This window comes from Parasteatoda tepidariorum, chromosome 3 (genome assembly GCF_982258835.1).
Source record: "Parasteatoda tepidariorum strain Cologne lab strain chromosome 3, Ptep-v5.0, whole genome shotgun sequence".
Classification (NCBI taxonomy): domain Eukaryota; kingdom Metazoa; phylum Arthropoda; class Arachnida; order Araneae; family Theridiidae; genus Parasteatoda; species Parasteatoda tepidariorum.
This window is the reverse complement of record NC_141757.1, coordinates 120,577,237-120,597,797: the sequence shown is the minus strand read 5'-3', so window position 1 is coordinate 120,597,797 and position 20,561 is coordinate 120,577,237. Positions and strand designations below refer to the sequence as shown.

General features: G+C 28.5%; 1 protein-coding gene across 14 annotated transcripts in view; it reads right to left on the bottom strand.

Annotated features, from left to right (window-relative positions):
* Window positions 1-20,561, bottom strand: part of RanBP3 (ran-binding protein 3) — an 83,698-nt gene that overhangs the window by 38,574 nt on the left and 24,563 nt on the right. For 7 of the 14 annotated variants that reach the window (XM_071184781.2, XM_071184759.2, XM_071184801.2 and 4 more), the window contains 3 exons: window positions 19,466-19,513; window positions 19,262-19,390; window positions 14,177-14,381 (listed from right to left, as the gene is read on the bottom strand). In XM_071184781.2, the coding sequence (XP_071040882.1) occupies window positions 14,177-14,381; window positions 19,262-19,390; window positions 19,466-19,513 (382 nt within the window). The remainder of the gene's footprint in view (window positions 1-14,176; window positions 14,382-19,261; window positions 19,391-19,465; window positions 19,514-20,561) is intronic. The other 7 variants (XM_071184767.2, XM_071184790.2, XM_071184815.2 and 4 more) reach the window with 3 other exon arrangements.

Genomic DNA, 20,561 nt, shown 5'->3' with positions numbered 1-20,561 from the left:
GCATTGAAACAAACTAACCTTCGTAGCTTCTTTAAACTAATAACCGGCATTCACATTACATGGCGAAGAAAACCACAAAAATCTCCCACATTTCGCTCAACTGAAAATGGAATTCTAACCCTGATGGAATTCTAACTTCGTATCAACCAGTCACCTCTGGGCTTGAACCTGGGTCTCCAAATTGGAAAGCGTATGCCTTATCCCCTGGGCCTCCGTAGCTCTCTTTATAATTATTTTATTTAATTTTATAACCGGTGTTGAAAAGCCGACCTAGTTCTCAGTCTGCAACTATCATTCTTCAATTTAATAGTCTTGTAATTTCGAACCCAACCCAGAAGACAAGAGAACTCTTGGATCAAGCATTGGGAGAAACTAGTCTCCGTGAAAGGTGTTTTGATGGTACTAACTTACACTTGCTGTACATAGAGAGAAAAACCACGAAAACTTCTTACGGTTAGCTCAACTGCAAGGGGACTCTAACCCAGGGTCCGTCCACCACTGGATATATTTTAAAACAGTACTGCGGTTGGGGAGTCGCCAGGTGCAAAATTCATATCTACCAGCCATCGCTGAGATTCGAAATTGGTTCTCCTCATTTGGGAGGCGAGCTTTTTATCCTGAGCTACCACTGATCTTTTATAATTATATTTTATAACCATCGTTGAACGATTGACCCAGTTTTAAATTTACGACTACTAATGTTTAACTCCATAGCCTTGTAATTTGAACCAATCCAAAAGACAAGGAAACTCCTGAAGGACTTTACGAATCGACAGATTTAACGTGCATCAGTCACCATGTAAACACAGGGAATGTTCGGCCGGTTGGGGTCGAACACACAACCTTTTGGACATGAGCTCAGTGCCCGACCAACCAGGCTATCCTGGCCCCTTTAATCATTCTGGGAATTTTTCTGATTCAATTACTTGTGTATTTGTTTTTAAGAAAAATGCGTTTCTGAGTTATGTCTAAAGAATAAAGTACTCACAGCATCCCTTGTGCACACAATATATATATATATATATATATATATATATATATATATATATATATATATATATATATATATATATATATATATATATATATATAGTATTTTTTATTACCATTTAGGATGATCATGGTTAAGGTATTTACCCAGATCCCCTGTTTTAATTATATTATTCAAAAACTTTAAAAACTAAATTCGATATAATAGCTTTAAGTGATTTATTTTTAAGAGTGAAAAGTTAAACATAATATAATTCATGTTTTTCACTCTTTAAAGCAGAATAAATTAAACTACCATTGAAAATAGTTAGCTTCTTCACAGATTCTACAATGTATTTTTAGAAAATTGGGAGTACATCCTTCTGTTTGCAGTCGCTCTCCACATACTCGCACTCCGGAACTACTCAATTACTCGTGATATTGTTCTAATTCACTTTTTTCACTACTACCCCAGTTTTTATAGTTTAATTTCTTTTGCACTAAATTTTAAATGTATTGTTCGCTGTTGTCATCGGAAATAAATGCTGCTGATAGTCTATATATAGGATATCATCACATATCGAGCAATTTATTATATATTAACACATACCGAGCAATATATTATATATTAACACATATCGAGTAATATATTAACACATACTGTGCAATATATTATATATTAACACATACCGAGCAATATATTATATATTAACACATATCGAGCAATGCATTATATATTGTGATAATATGAATTACTAGAAGGCTTTGTTTCATACTCGATTCGTTCTCCAATCCTCGCAATTGCCTGTTATTTTTAACATCCTAACGAAATTAAATACTTAATATCCCCTCAATATATATTGAGGGGATAGTATACTATTTTTTGAGGGGATATTAAGTATTTAATTTCGTTAGGATGTTATCGAATTAGGAATACTTCAGTGACCCAATCTGTCATCTTGATTAAATAATAATATAACTAAAGATGAAAAGGGACAATGACTTGATTTAAGAACTTCACTTAGATATTATCCGAGATTTTGATTTCAAATACTCTATAACGCATTTATCGGATTTTATTTAATTAAAACACTATGGCATAATAAACATGTAGTTGAGATAAATATCTTCGTTTGTTTTCAACTCTTTCATCCCTTTTCTACATCTTATACATTTTTGTAATTAAGTATCAAGAGCATATTAGCTTGTTTTATTGTAAATGTCTACTAGTTTTAATGTTTATTAGGTGAGAGTAATTGCATTAATCATGGAATTTCTTTATGTATGTCATATATTTGGATTAAAAAGTAAATTAAGTTAGATTTTAATTTTTAAATTTTTTTACAAAATTTGAAGAAAAAAATATTAAAAATTAATTTTAATAAGTATGCTTTTCATGCTAAAGCATTGAAGCGAAAATAAAAATAATAATTTAAACAAATTATAATGTAAAATAAACTGAAAATGGTAAAATATTAATAATGAAATAAACTAATTTTATAAAAATAATATTATAAATTATGAAAGCATTAAAAAATTAAAAAAAATTACTATGGATAATCATTAAAATAATTATTTTTATTCCCTACAAGCTCATGGTTCTGATTGAGGCTGGTTTCCAAAAGCCTTCTTGGCATTTGTTTGGAGGTTGGGGGTCGGGGGAGGTTTAGGGGTTGGGGGGTCGGGGCTTCAGAACCAGTTTTACTCTCCCCTCAACTAGAAGGAGGAGGAAGTGTTACTTCCGCGTCATTGTAAATAGTCTGAGAATAAAATAATAAAGAAAAGAGGATACCCTTTTACTACCCGCTAAACATTTTTATTTGGAAAAGTATGCATGGAATACGTAGAGTTTGTTTAAAATACATTATTATCAAAATGATAATATTATATCTAATCAAAAGAGATAAATTGAAAACTGTCGAGATCTGTACTTGGGTATTAATAAAGCATGATTTCGTTAGAGAAAATTACTTGAATGTTTCTCATCTAGTTTTTATGATATATTTTACTTCGTATAAACTGCTTTACTTATTCTTTTGCTTCGTGAAGTACTTAAATCAAACACTTTTTAACCCAACTCATCAAAAATTCTTTAATTTGTACAAAGATTTCTGTTTTATTTGAAAACTATGTAGGCTCAGTGGTTCTTACTTCTTCTGCGTTAAAATTTTTGTAATAAAAATAAGATTAAAATAATTAAAATGAAAGAAAATTTTTAATTTTCGGTTTTAAGGTTGACTACCGCAATAGTGTACTCGTTTTAGTAAATAAATTTTCGGCTTTTTCCTAATGAAACGAAGCAATGTGTTATAAAAAGCGAGACTCGCTTAAGAGGACGCAATACCTACCCTCTCAATGCCAGCTGCTAATGCTTTTTCTATGGGAGCTTCATTTGCTAATAACTTTTTTGCATTTTGATATTTTGGAAAAATTCTTTCAGCATTTGAAACTTCATAGTTTACTCTAAGGCTTTATGAAATCACTTTTTGTTTTACCATAAATTTTAAATTATTAATGGAGTTTAAATATCGGTAATAGAGACATCTTCTTGAAATCCGTTTTTTATCAAAATTCATTTAGTAAATCCTTATTTTTGAGTTCACTTACTCGAACTATACATTTCAAGCTACCAGAAGAAATAACTAGTAATTATTTTCTTCAATTATGAAATGTGATTATTAGGAAAGAAAGATGAAAAAATTTATAAAAAAATTGGGAAAAGAGCCTAAACCACGCCTCCCATCTGTCCTCCCTTCATTTACCAATACGAGTAAAAGTTCTAGTGGGGAGATCTTTTGGGGGGTTAGGAGAAAAGCCTCTTTACTTTCTTTGAATAGTTGAGGGGTTAAATAGCCTTGGGGTCTTCTGTTGTGGTTGAAAACAGTTTTTATTTCATTCTCTTTCTTTAGAATGAGTTAGGATGGAAGACTTTCTTTCGAATTTTCTTATGTTATTTATTATTATTTTTTCTTCTTAATTTTGGCAATAACAACTTATCAAAACATTGTAGGATAAATATATTTAATTAGTTAATTATATATATCAATTAAGCTAACAATAATTATGCAATCTTCTGTAAAAAATTTTATGTAACACTTTTAAATACGGAGTTAAAAAATAGTAAATATTTTAAACTTCGTAATTTAAATTATAATATTGTCATTAAATTTTTTTTAGCTTTATATAAAAGGTTAAAAATTGAAACTAGCAATATGAAATTTCTTTACTTAAATATCAGTCCTAAATTTCATAAAATTACAATAAATTTCAGAACAGTCACATGTGGGTCTAATACTTTCCTAATTAAACTTGGCACCTTTTTCTTTAACTACTTAAATAAAATTATCAACAATATTATTAAAGAGGATTTTTCTTGGATTATCACTAATAATCCACCGATTTTAGAATTTATTAAACATAATAAAATTAATTCTATTGCCACTTATGATTTCCAAGATCTTTTCAATAGCATTCCCCTTTCTAAACTAAAAGATGTTCTTTTGAATTATTACTATGTTTTGAAAAAATCTTTAATTGCGATTTTGATTATTGGGAAATTCCAATTAATTTTTGTCTTTTCAATAATTATCTTTAAAATGGAAAAGATATTTTTTTTTCCTAGTTGATGGAATACCGGAAGGACCTAACGTTTCATCTCTCTTAGCTAATTTTTTGTTTGCACTAAAAAAAAGAAATTGTACTCTTAATATTAAATTTGTTTTTAGATTTATTGATGATTTAATTATCTTCAATTTTCATGAATATACTCTTTTATTTAATAATATTTACCCCTAGGAATTAACCTCGCTTCGTAATCATAATGATAGCTTTAATTTTTTGGATTTGGGTATTATAAAAGGAGAAAATATCTGCTTTGTTGGTCTATTTTATAAAATAAATTATTTTTATTTTAAGGCAAATAAATTATTTGGAATTCTAATGTTCTTAAAAATATCTATTTTAATACCATTTTTAATCAAATGTGTAGAATTAAAAGATTATGTAGTAATGTTTAGTTATCCAAAAAACAAATAGACAAAATTTGATAAAAAAAAAACAATGGTTACCCAAATAAAGTAATTAAATTCTATATAAAAACATTAAGTTAATTGTATGTTATTGTGAATAAATTTACTAAAAAACTTCTTCGTTAATTTATACAATTTTTACCGTGTGCAAATCCATTTCGGGCAAATCCTTGGCTGAAATTATGTGCATAACAGGCAATTCATATTTCCTTCTCTCTCTCTCTCTCTTCTGTTTTATTTATTTTTTTCTTAAATAAAAGTTAATTTTCTAAAATTATTAATTGGCAATTTCTTTAAATTATCCGATATAATAACCGATATGCGATTTATATTTTAATTTCTTCACTAGCAAATGCTAACTATTTCTGAGCATCATATAATGTTACTCAGGTTTTTATGGTCGTAAATATAGATTGCTAGTTTTAAATATGAATATTATATTTTCCCATTTCGTAAATTTTCCTAACTGTTCAATAATAATGAGTTTTTCTGAAAATACGTTTCATTTTCTTTACAGTGCTAACAGAGTTAAATGAACATATTTCATTTTAGTATTTTCAAATCTAATTTTTATTACTGTGCAGAGTCATGTATATTTTTGAAAAGGAAATCATGAGTTTTCTAGTTGAGTTTGAATCATGAGTTTTCTAGTTGAGTTGAGTCTATGAGTTTCCTAGTATCATGAGTTTTCTCAGTAAAATTTTGCTTTCACAGTGTCAACGATTGTATATTATAATTTTCCTTCTCGCAAATGCTCTATATTTCTCAGCAACACATGTTGTTGCTCAGATTTTTATTTATTTTGTTTTATATACTAATGCTAGATTTAAACATAAATATTATATTTTAACATTTCTTAAAATTTTTATTGCCTGCTCATCATAATGCCTATTTGCTTTATTTATTCTTGCCTGACTTTATATTTTAATTCTATATTTTAGTATTCTTTTCTTTTCTTTTGTTTTTTTGTCAGCATTATTTGCAATTATTGAATCAGAATTATTATTCTCTAAAATAAGTAGTTATAGCAATTTGACAGACTTGCTATTAAAAGTCGTTACTTTATATGTATTCAAATAATCATCGCTAAAACTACATTTTGGATAAATCAATTTTTAATTTATGTCACAATTAATTTATTTTAATCCATTAAGACATACCATAAATTTAATAACATACAATGTATTCAGATTAATTTAATCATGAGACAATGGGGATAGGGGAGTATGTAGGTGATATTAGCGAGTTGCATTAAAATTTTTAGAAAAAAAAATATAACACCAATTTTTAGTATTTTATTGCAAAATAGCTTTTATCTTTAAAAACTTTTTTAAAGAAAATTATATTAAAAATCTTTTGTTGAGAAACACGTTTTTATATCTTGCAGGATATTTCGATGGCTATTTAAAATTGACAGAAAAATGTTCACTTTAAGAAAATAAATGTTTACTTCGACTTTTAACTACTACAAAAAGCCCATAATTAGCATTGTATTATTTACTTTGCCAATTTTACCTTTAATTAACTTTTTGATATTACATTCCTTTTTTCCATCTGTGATAAAGTAAGAGTTGTGTTCTTGCTTTTAGCCCTCATTTTGTCACCATATGTAAACATAATAAATCTATTGCAATTATACATTTCTTGTGACTCAAGTTATACTGTTTGTAATGCACACATGTAAACTATTTATATTTGCTCTATTTTGTAATTTAAATTTTTTATTTTTTCCTTTTTATGTTTTTATCTTGATTATACGGAAGTAAAAGATCAGGATGGTTATAAATAAAGATTTTTTATGCTTTTAATTAGAGAGTTTTTTTAATTGCATGCTTCGCCCACAAAATTAGAGTTTTTTGTAATATTACAGTCATTTTCTCTATTTTTGATTTATTATTTATTTTTGTGTTTGCGAAGTTCTGACATATGTCTGCAAACTTATCTGCGTTATAAATAAGTTTATATTTCATTACGTAAATAACAACAAAAAAGTAACATATGTTTCAAACATATGTTACAAAACATATGTTTCATACATCAAAAAAGTAGTTCGAGAAAATTTTCTTCACTGAATTTAAACACCCAAAATAACAAAATGACCATTTTTTTTTTAAATATAGTGTCTCTTAGCTTTTATATGTATCTGTATGAACAGGTGTGTGCTCATAGATACACAATTAAAATGAAAGTAAAGAATTCAAGATGTGATCAAAACAAAATTTTAAAACTTTAGAGAACAAAGTAGAATAGCAGAAAAATAAAAATCGAGGGGAAATTTTTTTTTAATTCGTTGATTATCAAACTATACGCTAACAGATGTTTCATCTGAATTCCATCTTTCTGAGGCTGAAGTAATATGGAACATGTGGTGAGAATTCGCTTTAAAAAAGGAGAGTAAATAAATAATACTAAAATACAAAAATAAATAATACTCAAACAGAAATTTTAATAATTCAAATGGAGATTGAAATGTATGAAACAGAAAAGAATATAAAATTATTGAAACGGAAAAAATTAAAAAATTATTTTTGTGTAGAAATATTTATTTTTAAATTTTCTTTTTCCTTTGCACAAACACTCACCCATATTCTAATATACGTATGTGTCTTAAACTATTGAAAATGAAAGGAGAAAAATTCTCAGACAAATGCAAAACAATGTAATTTGTAATTCAGCAAAATTACAAAGCAATATAAATAAATTAAAAAATTTATTGAGAAATTATTATACTTATTTACGGAAAATAAAATTTTCCCGGATGGTGAATGTAAGTTTGAAAAAGATACATCAAAACAAAAATTTTCTTTGATGCAATTTAAAAAGCGTTTGATTTTTCTTTTATCATATTTTATAATTAATTCTTATTTTTTTATTTTTATAACTTTTTATTATATTAGTAAAAGTTTTAATAATTTTTTCAATTCTGTATTATGACTTAATAAATTGCCTACGTTTTAATAAATTATGTATTTTTCAGAATTTTTATAATTATATTTCTTCATATATTTACAGCTCAATATAATTAGCAGTTCTAGCTCCGATTATTAAAACTAAGTTACTTTAATTAATTCCATTAATTCCACACACATTAATAAAAATTTATATTCTTCTTGGTGTTTTAATTTGAAACGAATTTATTGTAAGATATAAGTAATCCTCATTATCTTGTAAACACCTATTTACATACAAATAAATAGTTAGAATGTCTATTCTGGATATTTCACAACGAAACTAAGAATGGGTTTAAAAATAAAAGACCGCGTACCCAGAATCACTTTTCGAAACTAATGCTTATATTGTTCAGTTTTGCTAAGGGAAGGATGGGATAGTTTAACTGACCCTCTATCATATATCACTGTCACTGTACCAATTCACTCCTCCCTCAAAGCGACGCCCCCAAAGGGTGACTATTACAACTCTGATTTTGCCAATTCCGGTTTTTTATCTGGGTATCGCGTCCTCTTAACAGTTTTGTTTGCTTTTTTTCATCTATTTTCATCTACAAAATTAAAGTATCTATACCTGAATGCAGAAAAGTTTATAAAATTATTAATTTAAAGTTAAAGGAAATTAATTGTACTTAATTTTGAAATGATATATTAAAATATATTTTTTACTGCTATTTTTTAAGACCCAGCAGATAATAAAATTAAGATAACTCTCATGTTAAAACATCATCCTCTAACTCGTTGTTACAAGTATTTTTGAAGAATCCAATTCAAAAGTTAGAGTAAGTATATAATTTTGTTAGCCAGGACCTCTCGAACCAGTTAGATATATAGATTTTTTTTCTTTTACTTGCTTTTTGTTTTACTCGTAAACTTATTAATGTTTACATTTGAAAGTATATGCTACCTTTTATTCATCTACTAAAGTACCACCTGTGATTGTTAAAAATTGTAGAGGTCTCTTATAAAATGCTTGTTCTTTGATTTTTGTCAATTGTAATTTAATAGTAACTATACGTTAGTTCTGTTTAAAAAATTTTAAAACAAAATTCTTGTCTTAGAATTGCAAATGATAAAGATAACTTTAACAAAAAAAAATCTAGTATATCGGTTTATAACTGATAGATAACGTGTAAAAAACTAGTCTATAGTATTGTTATTACACATTGTTTTATAAAATATACGGAGCACACATTTAAGAAATTACGCTTTTTATCTTTTATATTTTATTTAAATTTGGATTTTATGAATTATTATTTTGTTTAGACATTGTAAAAATATTAATTTCACATTATGTTGTATTTTCTTTTAATCCTTAAATGACTACTGTGTTATTTTGAAGTTACTTACTTTTTTTTTCAAATAAAAAATTTTGCATACATTAAAATTAAATTTTTGAAAGTTTATAATTTAATTTTTCAGTTGTATTTTTTTAGATCTATTGAAACTTCAAGAGAATGTAGAAAAAGACATTAAGATTTATTCGTCGTGAATCATGAAAAATACAGTTTTCACATTTTTCAATAACATCAGAAATATAAAATATACCTTTGAATATACCTTTAGGATCACCATTAAATGCAAGTTAATTGTCCCCGGTTTAGTAAAACCCTTGCGCACTTTAATTTTTAAGTAAAATATGGTTTGAAATATTCGGAGATGTAATGACTATATACACGCTATATTACATAGTTACGTGAGTGAAAGAAAATTCAAAATGATATCGAGGCTGTAATATTTATTTACTGTTGGGGATACGCAGAAAGAAGATTGAAAGACCCAAAACAATTTATACAAAATTATTGTTAGTTAGACTATTAATATTTATAATATAAATCTTTTTCTAGAGCAGAGTAATGTTTTAAGGCATTCCTAATATTAAGGAATAAAAGACAGTGTCATACATTATTTTAAATTTTATTTGATATTACCAATATTTGGAATGATGAGGAAATATGAATGGTGTAAAAATAATTAAATAAATAAGAGGAGTAACAAGGAATCACACTACCTCCGTTTTATACACCAAAAATAGTGAAAAAGTAATAAGTGTAGTTGCGTGATCTATTTTTGGCGCACCCTTTAAATATTGAGTTTTGCCAAAAAATGTAACCCGGACTTCCATGGTCGCTCAGTATATCTCCACCCCCTATGTCCACTAATGTCCACGCCTATTCCTCCCATTCTCCCACCCACAGCTCCTTCAATTTGACTTGTCTTTCAGCGTAGAAAGGGCCTTAAGGAGTCCAAACTATTGAAATCATATTTCTTAGATTTCAGCTACTCCCATATTTTGAGTGTCAGATATCTGAATTCACCAAAAAAAAAAGGTATGTTTATTCAGTGAAAGTACGTTTTTAGGTCTGATTTCATAACTTCAAACATCCTCTATACTAATGATTAACATATTTGATATGGAGTCGTAGAATGTAAAAATCCAATCATTAGATCAAAAGTTATTTAGGGTGGTCTGTTTTTTTTCCCTCGCCCACTATACACCTTATTTTATGACTACACTGAATGAGAATTTAAGGTATCAAACAACTGAATTGTTATTCTTCTAAAACACTTTATTAATTAAGAAAGTAATTACAAACCTCACACTATAAAACTATGTTAATTTCTTAAGTCTTACAAACATTTTTTAACTTAATTATTAGAATTGCAAAAAAAAATTATGTTCTCTAAAAAAGTAATAAATTGTACTTTGTTCTTGAACAGTTTATAAAAGAAATGTAAGATTACAAAATAATTTTTTTTATTTGTAGATTTAACATTTTATTTTCTCTAAGACTATGCTAATTTCAATTTAAAATTGTTCCATTTCTATTATAAAAATTTAAGAAACAGTTCTTCATTCTCAATCTTGCTAATTTGTACTTATAACATTTCTACATTAACTAGTTACATCAACTAAACACCTTAATAATTATTTGCAAAACATTTAAACACCATAGAAAATTCTAAAATTTATCATTATCTGCAAAACAGGTGGAATAATATTAGTACTCAAATGTTGCACTTATTTAAGTTCACAAGTTTTAAACGGGCAAGAATGTTTAATACTTATATTTATGTGGAAATGGTTGCACCGCTAAAACAAAACACTTTTGAAAAAAGAATAATTCTGAGACAATAAATTTAATATAAAAGATATTTTTCAGTTCAGTTATTTTTTGTTTGTTGAAATAAATCGACATTAAAAATAAAATTTTTAAAATTGGATTTCAAACATTTCTATTCAATTCCAAAATGAAAGTATTTCATGTTACAGTCCTGAGAACCAAAATCAGAGAAAAATATGGATCCTGCAGTAATAATAAAAAGAAAAAAAAATTCCTGGAGGCTAAAAATTTTAATATAGAACAATTTTCACATGTTTAACAGTTTGAGTATTCCTCGATTTTTCAAATTTTGCGATCGATTATAGCATGGTACTAAAAACCATGAACATTTCAAAAACTTTGAGGTAATAGGTAGCAGTATTCTTGTTTACAATAGATATATGTCTATTTTATCTACAACAACAATATTTTGTCTACAACTGTGGTGCCTTTTGTCTGCAATGATTGCTTGTGCAATGACTGTGGTGCTTGATGCCATGCCATACTAGTTCTGCAATCAGGATTACCAATATAAAGAAAACCTTACTTCTTTTGTATAAAACAATACCCAAGTCAAAATTCTTGATGGTCCCACCAAAGCGTTTTGATGGTTTACATTGGTTTCAGTGTGATTCATGATGGTCCAACATCATTTGATGGTTACCATCATCCAGCATTTTCCATTATGCGTTCATAGTACATGATATGCCAACTAACTTCCATCATTCCATAATGGAAGATGCTATTTTAATTCTATGATGGTTCCAACTATACATTTTCATGATGGCTTAATGGAAATTTTTGTTGGTTCAACATGAACAAACCATCAAAACAAGTTGCTTTTCTTATGTTGGACCATCCAAAATCAGTTCTAATTCCTACATTGGGGTGATGGTGGTTCATGATGGAATTATTGATGGTTACCATCAGGATTATGTTGGTCCATCAATGGAAAACCATCAAAAATTTTGACTTTGGTAAAATATGAGTTAGGGTTACTCATAAGGGATAAACAGCAAAAAGTACAATAAACAAACAATACAGCAAAAGTACAAGCAAAGTTTTCTAGTTTCATATTTAAAGAAGAAAAAACCCTCACTTTTCTTCCTGGATCTTTCATTATTTTCAACATCTGCCCCATTATCTAGCTTCCCTATTTACCAGTATTGTTCAGAACCTTAACAACAGAACACCATCCTTCAGAACCACGGTACCTCTTTCAGAACGCATTTCTCTGCAACCACATGTTTACCGTAGGCAAGGTTTCTTCATGTAAGACGTTAAAATTTTTTGCTCGTTAACGTAAGATGAACAAATACCTTGTAAAGCCAATATCTTCTACTCCGAAACGGAGAAATGAAAATGAAACAAATGTGGGTAGAAACGATCAAAACGAAACAAATACGCATTTGAGAAACCTAATGAGAATAGCTGATGAAAAAGTATATGTAGAACATTTTCCATATGATGATGCAGCAAAAATATTCAATGCTTTAAAAATTAGAAGATGTTAAACATGCATTATAATTGAAGAAATGATTTTTTTTTCAAGTCTCTTTGTGTTTTTTTTTTTTTTTTTTAAACTTTTGAAATCTCACTTAACTTTTTGAAATCTCACCCTGTTTTTAAGAAAGGGTGAGAAATTCTCACCCATTTTTTTTTCTGAGATGAAAACACTGTAATGCGTTTGGTGAGGTGGATTTCCTTTAATTCGTGAGCAACCCAAACATCCAGTTTGTTTACGTAACCAAGCTGTTGTAAATGCAAGTAAACGGTTGAATTCGATATGTCGAGCTTCTCTGCTATCTCTCGAGTTGTCATACACCGGATAGCTTCGATTAACACCTTTATTTTGTCGTCATCAGTAGTGGTTGGACGACCAGTATGAGGTGCATCTTGCACATAAAAATTTCCAGCACGAAAGCGAGCAAACCAACGCTGACACTGGCGCTCAGTAAGGCAGTCCTCACCATAAACTTCACACAATTTCTTCCGAGCTTGCACCGCATATTTGCCCTTTTGGAAGTAAAACAATAAAATATGACAATAATGCTCTTTGAGTGTCCATTTTCAGCTAAATGTTTAACCAACTTGTTATTTACTAATGACGCTGTGGTTTTGACTAAAGAAAGGCTAAAGTCTAATCTTTAAAATAGTATACAATAATATAAGCCACGCAATCCCTACTACATTAAATATGCAATTCAAGTCATCTATGAGAAAATAGAAAAAAAACGACATTAATTATGACACAACACGATATTTAAGTAAAATCTCACTTGCTTTTATATAACAATTCACCTACTTTTTTTGCACTCAATGAAAAAAATTTATCATTTGACAGTTTGTCACCAGTTGCCAAACTATATGTTAGAATTATTTACCTAAAATCTCACTTTCTTTTAAATAACAATTCAAGTGCCTGTTTTTTCTCCAACTGATGACGAATATTCATCATTTCACAGTCAATCACCAGTTGCCAAATAACAAAAATTCAGCATTTGTATAAAGCAGTAAATAATTATCAAAAAAAGCTTTGCCTTTGATCAATGATAGCACAAATAAAACCTAAAGAATATGTCTTAAAGATAAAGTATCTTTTTAAGTTTATTGGAGGACTTTTCCAAGTTCTAAACAAAAAGGTCAGGACAGCCTGGTTGGTAGGGAGCTGGACTCATGTCCAAGAGTTTGTGGGTTCGATCCCTGCTGGCCGAAGACTCCCCGTGTAGCAAATGGTGACTGATGCACGTTAAATCTGTCGAGTTGCTAAGTCCTCCATGTTAATATAACAAATTAATACACTTGGGGGTACTGATCCAGGAGTTTCCTTTTCTTCTGGATTGGTTCAAAATTGCAAGGCTACAGAGTTGAACATTAATAGTGGTAAACCCAAAATTGGGTCGGCTGTTCAACGACGGATATAAAATAAAATATAAAAAGTTCTACCAAAAAAATTAAACATTTTATAACAATTTTCTTATTATTTTACTCAAAATCTGAAAATTGCATATTTTCCTGTTCTTCTCAACACTTGACTCTGTTTAAAAATAAGAACAATAAATTTAATTCAAATATGAGAATTATAAACATTTTAAAAGTTGATAATCGAAATGAAACATCTACTTACTGTTCTTCTGAACTTTTGCTAGGTGAACAAAAACTACCCTCAGCAGCAGAAGATTTTAAGGGGGAAGACGATTCGGATGCTGCTGCAATGCCAGATGCAAAGAGTTCTGCTTTAGAGATTTTGCCATTGCTTTCATTAGTAGAATTTCGTTGGTCTTTGGCAATATTATTTTCATCTGAATTTTCTTTACCATCTTGTTTCGTACCTATACACATTTACAATCCTTAATAAATTGCTATATATATTTACAAAATTTTTTTTTCAGAAAATACTATATGTTTTCTATGGGTTTAAATAAAAGGTTTACAGGGTATCTGCCACATTTAAGATTTTCAAATCCATGACTTTCCATGACTAATTCCAAGTATTTTTTATGACTTAACAAGTTACTATTTTCTCCGACAAAGGCACAGCAGTAAATTTAAAAAAGCATTATAATGACATTAATTGAAATTATAGGTACAGTGACCCCTCACTTATGCACCACCTCTTTTATGCACCTTTTTCATTTATATGACGATTTTTATAGGTCCCAGTAAATTAGGTAGGAAAATAATGATAAACATCCTTCGTTTATGTGTCAATTTAAAAATAAATTTTTCAATTATGCGCCGAAATTTTAGGTTAACATTTCAATTATTTTCCCCCTTCAAATACTTTAAAAAAAAAAAAAAAGGTTTTAAATTAAAAATTGAAGCAAATAAGCAATCCTTGTTACAAATAAAAAGAAATATGTTGTTAGATGCTATTTTATAGTTCACTTTTCTACCCCTAGCAACCTTCTCATTTCTGCTGTTTCTAGAAAGACATTCTTTCTACAATTTTGAATAGGGTGTCTTATCTGTTACACCAACGACATTGAAAGCCCATTCATCTTTAAGAAAATTACCACTTCTCTTGCCCAAAGGTTAGTATTACACCCATGCTGCCTCCTAAAAAAAAAGAGCTGTTCATTTATATCTAACTTAAACTTGCATAGTATTTAAGAGTGGTCTCTCAACGAAATGGCAAAGAGAACAAAATTGAGCTTATCCTTTAAAGCCGAAGAAAATTCATCAACAACTAATAAAGCTTTGATTGATCATTTTAAAATTCATGAATCAACTTTAAAAGGGATTTTTAAAAAAAAGGAGTTAAAAAAAAGGTTGCTACTCAACGGGAATGTGGAATAAAATCCTGGAAGAGAAGCCCTGTTCAAAGTGGAAAGTTTTAAGAACTGGAAAGTGTTTTAATACAATGGCTTAAAGAAGCTCGTGCTTCTAACATTCCGGTTAATATTGAATTACTTAGGCATAAAGCAGTTCATCTTGCAGAAACTTTGAAAAATTAAAAACTTTAATCAAAGAATACAAACCAAAGGACATTTTTAATTGTGATGAAACTGGTTTGTTTTTCAGGATGATGCCTAAGAAAACATTGACATTTAGGGGGGAACCCTGCCACTGTGGAAGAAACAAAGAAATATTAACCGTTTTGTTACGTTGTAACGCAGATGGATCAGAGAAACAATCCCCTTTTATTATTGGCAAGTCGAAAATGCTTCGCTGTTTTAAATGTATAAAGCGACTTCCCTGTGAGTACTCCAGCAATAGAGCAGCATGAATGACTTCAAAAATTTTTTACCCTTTCTTCATTCATTTGAGAGAAAAAAATGGAAAAAGAAAAGTCCTCCTTTTTAGGGATCAATGTCCAGCCCATCCACGAGACTTGCCAACTTTTGAACACATCAAAGTAGTGTTTTTTCCTGCACACTGCATGAGCAAGTTACAGCCTTTGGATTAAGGCATTACAGAAAAACATTGATTCGTCGATATCAAGCAGAACAGAAACAGGCAAATCAGCAGCAGTCGACGTAAGAATTTCAATTCCTGACGCTATGAATATAATATGCGCTGCATGGAGCATCATTGGACAATCCAGCATAAGGAATTGCTTCAAAAAAGCTGGATTTCTATTTTCAGAAGAAAATGAATTTATGGATCAAATTAACGAAATTGAAGAAGATTGGGATATTGATCTTAGTGATAACGAATGGGAAGTTGTATCTAATAGACTTGTTTCTTTTAATGAATTTATTGTCTTTGATGATAATCTATTGACAACAGAATTAAGAAACATTGATGACATCGCTAATGAAATGGACGATGAGAACGTAGAGGATGATGAAGTTCTTCCAAATCACTCAGCAGTATTAGAAGCTTTAGACACTATTCGTGACTATGTACAATTTAAATTTTCTTCTGAAATGCCTTTATCTCATTTATATGAACTGGAAACAACTGCTTTTGAAATACGTAGGCAAAAACAAATACAAACTTGTATTAAGGATTATTTTGTAAGAAAATGAATTGTCTTTAGGTACGTTATATTTTTTTCTTTGTATAATATATTAAATACCAAAACAGTATAAATATTAACATTTTATCTTCTGAAACATATTTATTCATATTACTGCAATTTATGTCGCGTTTTAGAATTTCGAAGTTTTCACTTATCGTTTTTTCACTTACTTTTATTTCAAACAGTCACCTTTATAGTAACTAGTTTTTAAAAAAATTTACTTCTTACAAGAATTGCGATAGTTGATCTTAAAATTGCGTGAATATGAATATCAATTATGGATTTTGAAATCACATGAATATGAAACTAGATATACGATTTTGAAAATGAGAAAAAACAAGCTGGGATATAGAATTTTTAAAACTCGTAAATACAAATCACGATTCATAATTTTTAGATCGCATAAATACGAATCATGATGCGTAATTTTTAGATTGCATAAATAAGAATTATGATGCATTACTTTTAGAATGCGTGAATGCGAATCCCAATGCCTTATTTTAAAATCACGTATAAATATGAAAATCAATGTTTGATATTATAAACCGCATGAGCAAATCAACACATTGAATTTTAAACTTGCGTGAATACGAATCGCTACATAGGTTTTTAAAAAGACGTAAATATGAATCACAATATTGGATTTTTAAATCTCGTCAATAAGAATCGCAACGTACAATATTCAAATCGCGTGAATAAGAATCGCAACACGCAAATATGAAAAGCTATGTTTGATATTAAAATCGTGTGAATAAGAATCGAGAAATTAGCAGATTCCAGGCTTGGGACCTCTAAAAGGCTTGTCAGAAGCAGCGTCGTTTGAACTACGAAAATCGGATCTATCTGGAGGGAGGGTAAAAAATTCGGAAAATATAAATCTGCTGCATGTAAAAGGGGAGAAAATAGGTAAAATAAGTAAAAATGAGAAAGGATTGGCAGCTATGTAGTTTGAATTTTCTGTTTCTCCTTGAAAATCGGTGAATTTTCTGAAAAAGCGGAATACTTATAAAAAAAAATGAAATTTTTAGAAAATCTGAATTTTTGATAAAAAAAAAAGCTGAAATTTAAGAGATAAAAGTGAAAAAAGCGGAAATTCGCTAAAAAGCGGAAAAATCTCATCCCTGACTTATGCGTCTCTTTCACTTATGCGCTTTTTCTGTTGGTCCCTTACACCGGTGCATAAGTGAGAGCTCACTACATATCCAAAACTGTTATACTCTACATCTTCATATTTATAGATTTTAAATTTAAAAAACAGAGTAAAGAAAGAGTTGAAGCAATAAAATAGCTGAAAAAAAATACAAAAGCAAATATTTTTTTTTCCTTTTTTTCTGCAGAATTATATTCTAAAGATACTTTTCTCGTTCATCAGAAAGAAAAGAAATACTCCTAATTTTTTCTGCTCTCATTTTGGAATTTTAAAAAAAATTCGCCAATGACTGGCTTGTTTCAGCTAAAATTTAAAATTGATAAAATAAAAAAAATAAATAATAAAAATTCTGAAATCACAGAAGTTTCAAAGATAATTCACTCTAGAAATTATATTTTTTCTTTCTCTTATTGAAAGAGCACCATAATTTTTAAAGAACATGATAAAAATATTTTATATTTTAATAAAATATGACTGTTAGTGGGAATTTCGTTAAAAATTCAGATAATCGGAACACCATGAAATGGGGAAGAGTAAATTCAATTTTAAAAAACAAATTTTTCGGCAACCTAAATCCATGACTTTCCATGATTTCTTTTTTAAAAAAATAGTTAAAATCATGACATTTCATAACAAATTTTGTTCAATACCGAAATTCATGACTTTCCAGGTGTGCGGATACCCTGCATTTAGCAAAAAAATAATGAATGAGTTCACTTATAATTTTTAAGAGTGCCAATAAACAAAACATGAAATTTACAAGACTCTACGCTTGTTTATTTTATCTATCAAAGTCTTTTTGAAAAATATCCATGTCATACAATTAAACTATACTGAAACCAAACAAATATAAATTGCACAGGTAAATACATTTACATACTTAAATTCTATGCATACACATTTACATTCGGCGGTTTCTAGTGACATCTAATAAAAGATAAATAATTTTAAAAACCTTCAATGCTTGCATTAAAATTTCAATAGCTTAACTATATCAACTTAGTTTACTAGTTTTTTGTTTGAAATCTGAACTTTCTGGCTCAAGTTAGTTTTCTCAGTTTTAACTTAACATTTTTAACCTTTAATTGATAAGCTGATTTCCTGAAATACTTTTGATTAACTGCAACCAAGTAATGGTTACCCGATTTCGGCTTTCCTTCTAGGCGTCACTTGACAAACGTATTTAACAGGAGTAGATTAGTCCATTTCTAAGCAGTACTTTTTTGACAGTTTGGCCTCTATCATTCCACTGTACGTCTGAAATTTTTAAGTATTTTAGGGGTTTTAAAAGGTTTATTTATAATGTAATGATCTTTTGTATGTTTTTGTTATCTTTTATTTACCAAGTTTGAAAATATAATGAAGATTTAAGACACTAGATCCTTTGGCGAAACTTTTTATCGCCTTAGGAGCACACGTAAGGGAAAGAAAATATGTCAGTCAAGTATTACTATGTCAAATACACAGAAATATTCATTAAGTAGAGCTTAAAAAGGGACTATTTTTCTACAAAAGTGTTTGCGTTGTTCAGACACTATGAAACTTTTAAGGGCAGCAATTATAAGATAACCTCTAAAATAGAAACTAAAACTTACTAAAATCATGCTTACTAAAAAGTTTCAACTTTTCTGCTTGCATTGATAAAGCTGAGGGTCTCAAGACTATTTTGGGAGCAGTAATTGTTGCCAGACTATCTTGGAGAGATGTTGAAATACCACAAGAATCTTTAAAAAATATATTCATTTGTATTTAATTGAAATTTAAAAAGTTATAAAAGCAATTTATGTAAGTGTAATTACCAGAATTTCCTAATTTTAAGGTAGGAGGTGCAACAATTGGCCTTGTCTCTATAGTAAAGATACAACAATTTATTTATTAATACGCTCATTTTACAATCAGAGATATAAATTCATCAGTTAGGTCAAATGGGATGATTCGGTCATTAAAACAGCTTTTTTTTTAACTTTGCAAAAAATTGCACAAAAAAATTATAATAAAACAAAATTAAAAATTTATTCTATTGTGATTTGATATCATATTTTTAAGAACCCATTATATTTTAATTCATGATAATACATCAAAATTTACCCGACATCATAAAAATGATTGACTTGAAAAAAACATAATAAAGAAAAACATATGAAGATAGAAATAAACAGTTAGCTGGGTTTTGCTTGGATAACCAGAGAAATTTCATTGTATATAAAAGTATCTTCCAAAGTTGCATTTTTTTAGTGCATTTTCTTAGATAGAAGTGCTCTCACTTATTTAATTTCTAAAAAGGCTTGAATAAAATAAAAAGAAGAAAAGAAAAAATTGGCTATGAACAGAATTACCCTATAATATTGAGTGAATCCCCAAGAATTTTGAAACATTAGCTGGAGATTTTACTCTTTTTACCAAAGCACATTAATCATACCCTGAATTCATATAAAATTGAAAAACAACAAAACTTACAAGATTATCATAAATTCTTATTTCAATAAATAAAATAATTCCTATCATTTGATTTGTAATGAAAAAAAATTTAGACAACAAGAATATACATCATAACATCCTATAAGTAAGCTGCAAGTCGATCTTTAGAAAAAAATGTATTTTATTACAAGGTCAAAATATGAATCTGACAACAAAACAGCTGTTGCCAATACAAATCTATTTAATAGTTTACAACAGAAATCTATTTCTTTAAAATGTTTCACAAATTTATATAATTATATTTTACTTCACGTATACCTTCTTAAAATCAGTTGTTCTGTAAGCAAAATCTAGAAATGCTTTAGCATTAAATGCATTTGTTTCAGGAAAAAACTTATTTCTTAGGTTTAAGTAAGATACTAATTAAAAATGTATATTTGCTTTACCATTTTATTTTTAAAAGTAAACAACACGCAT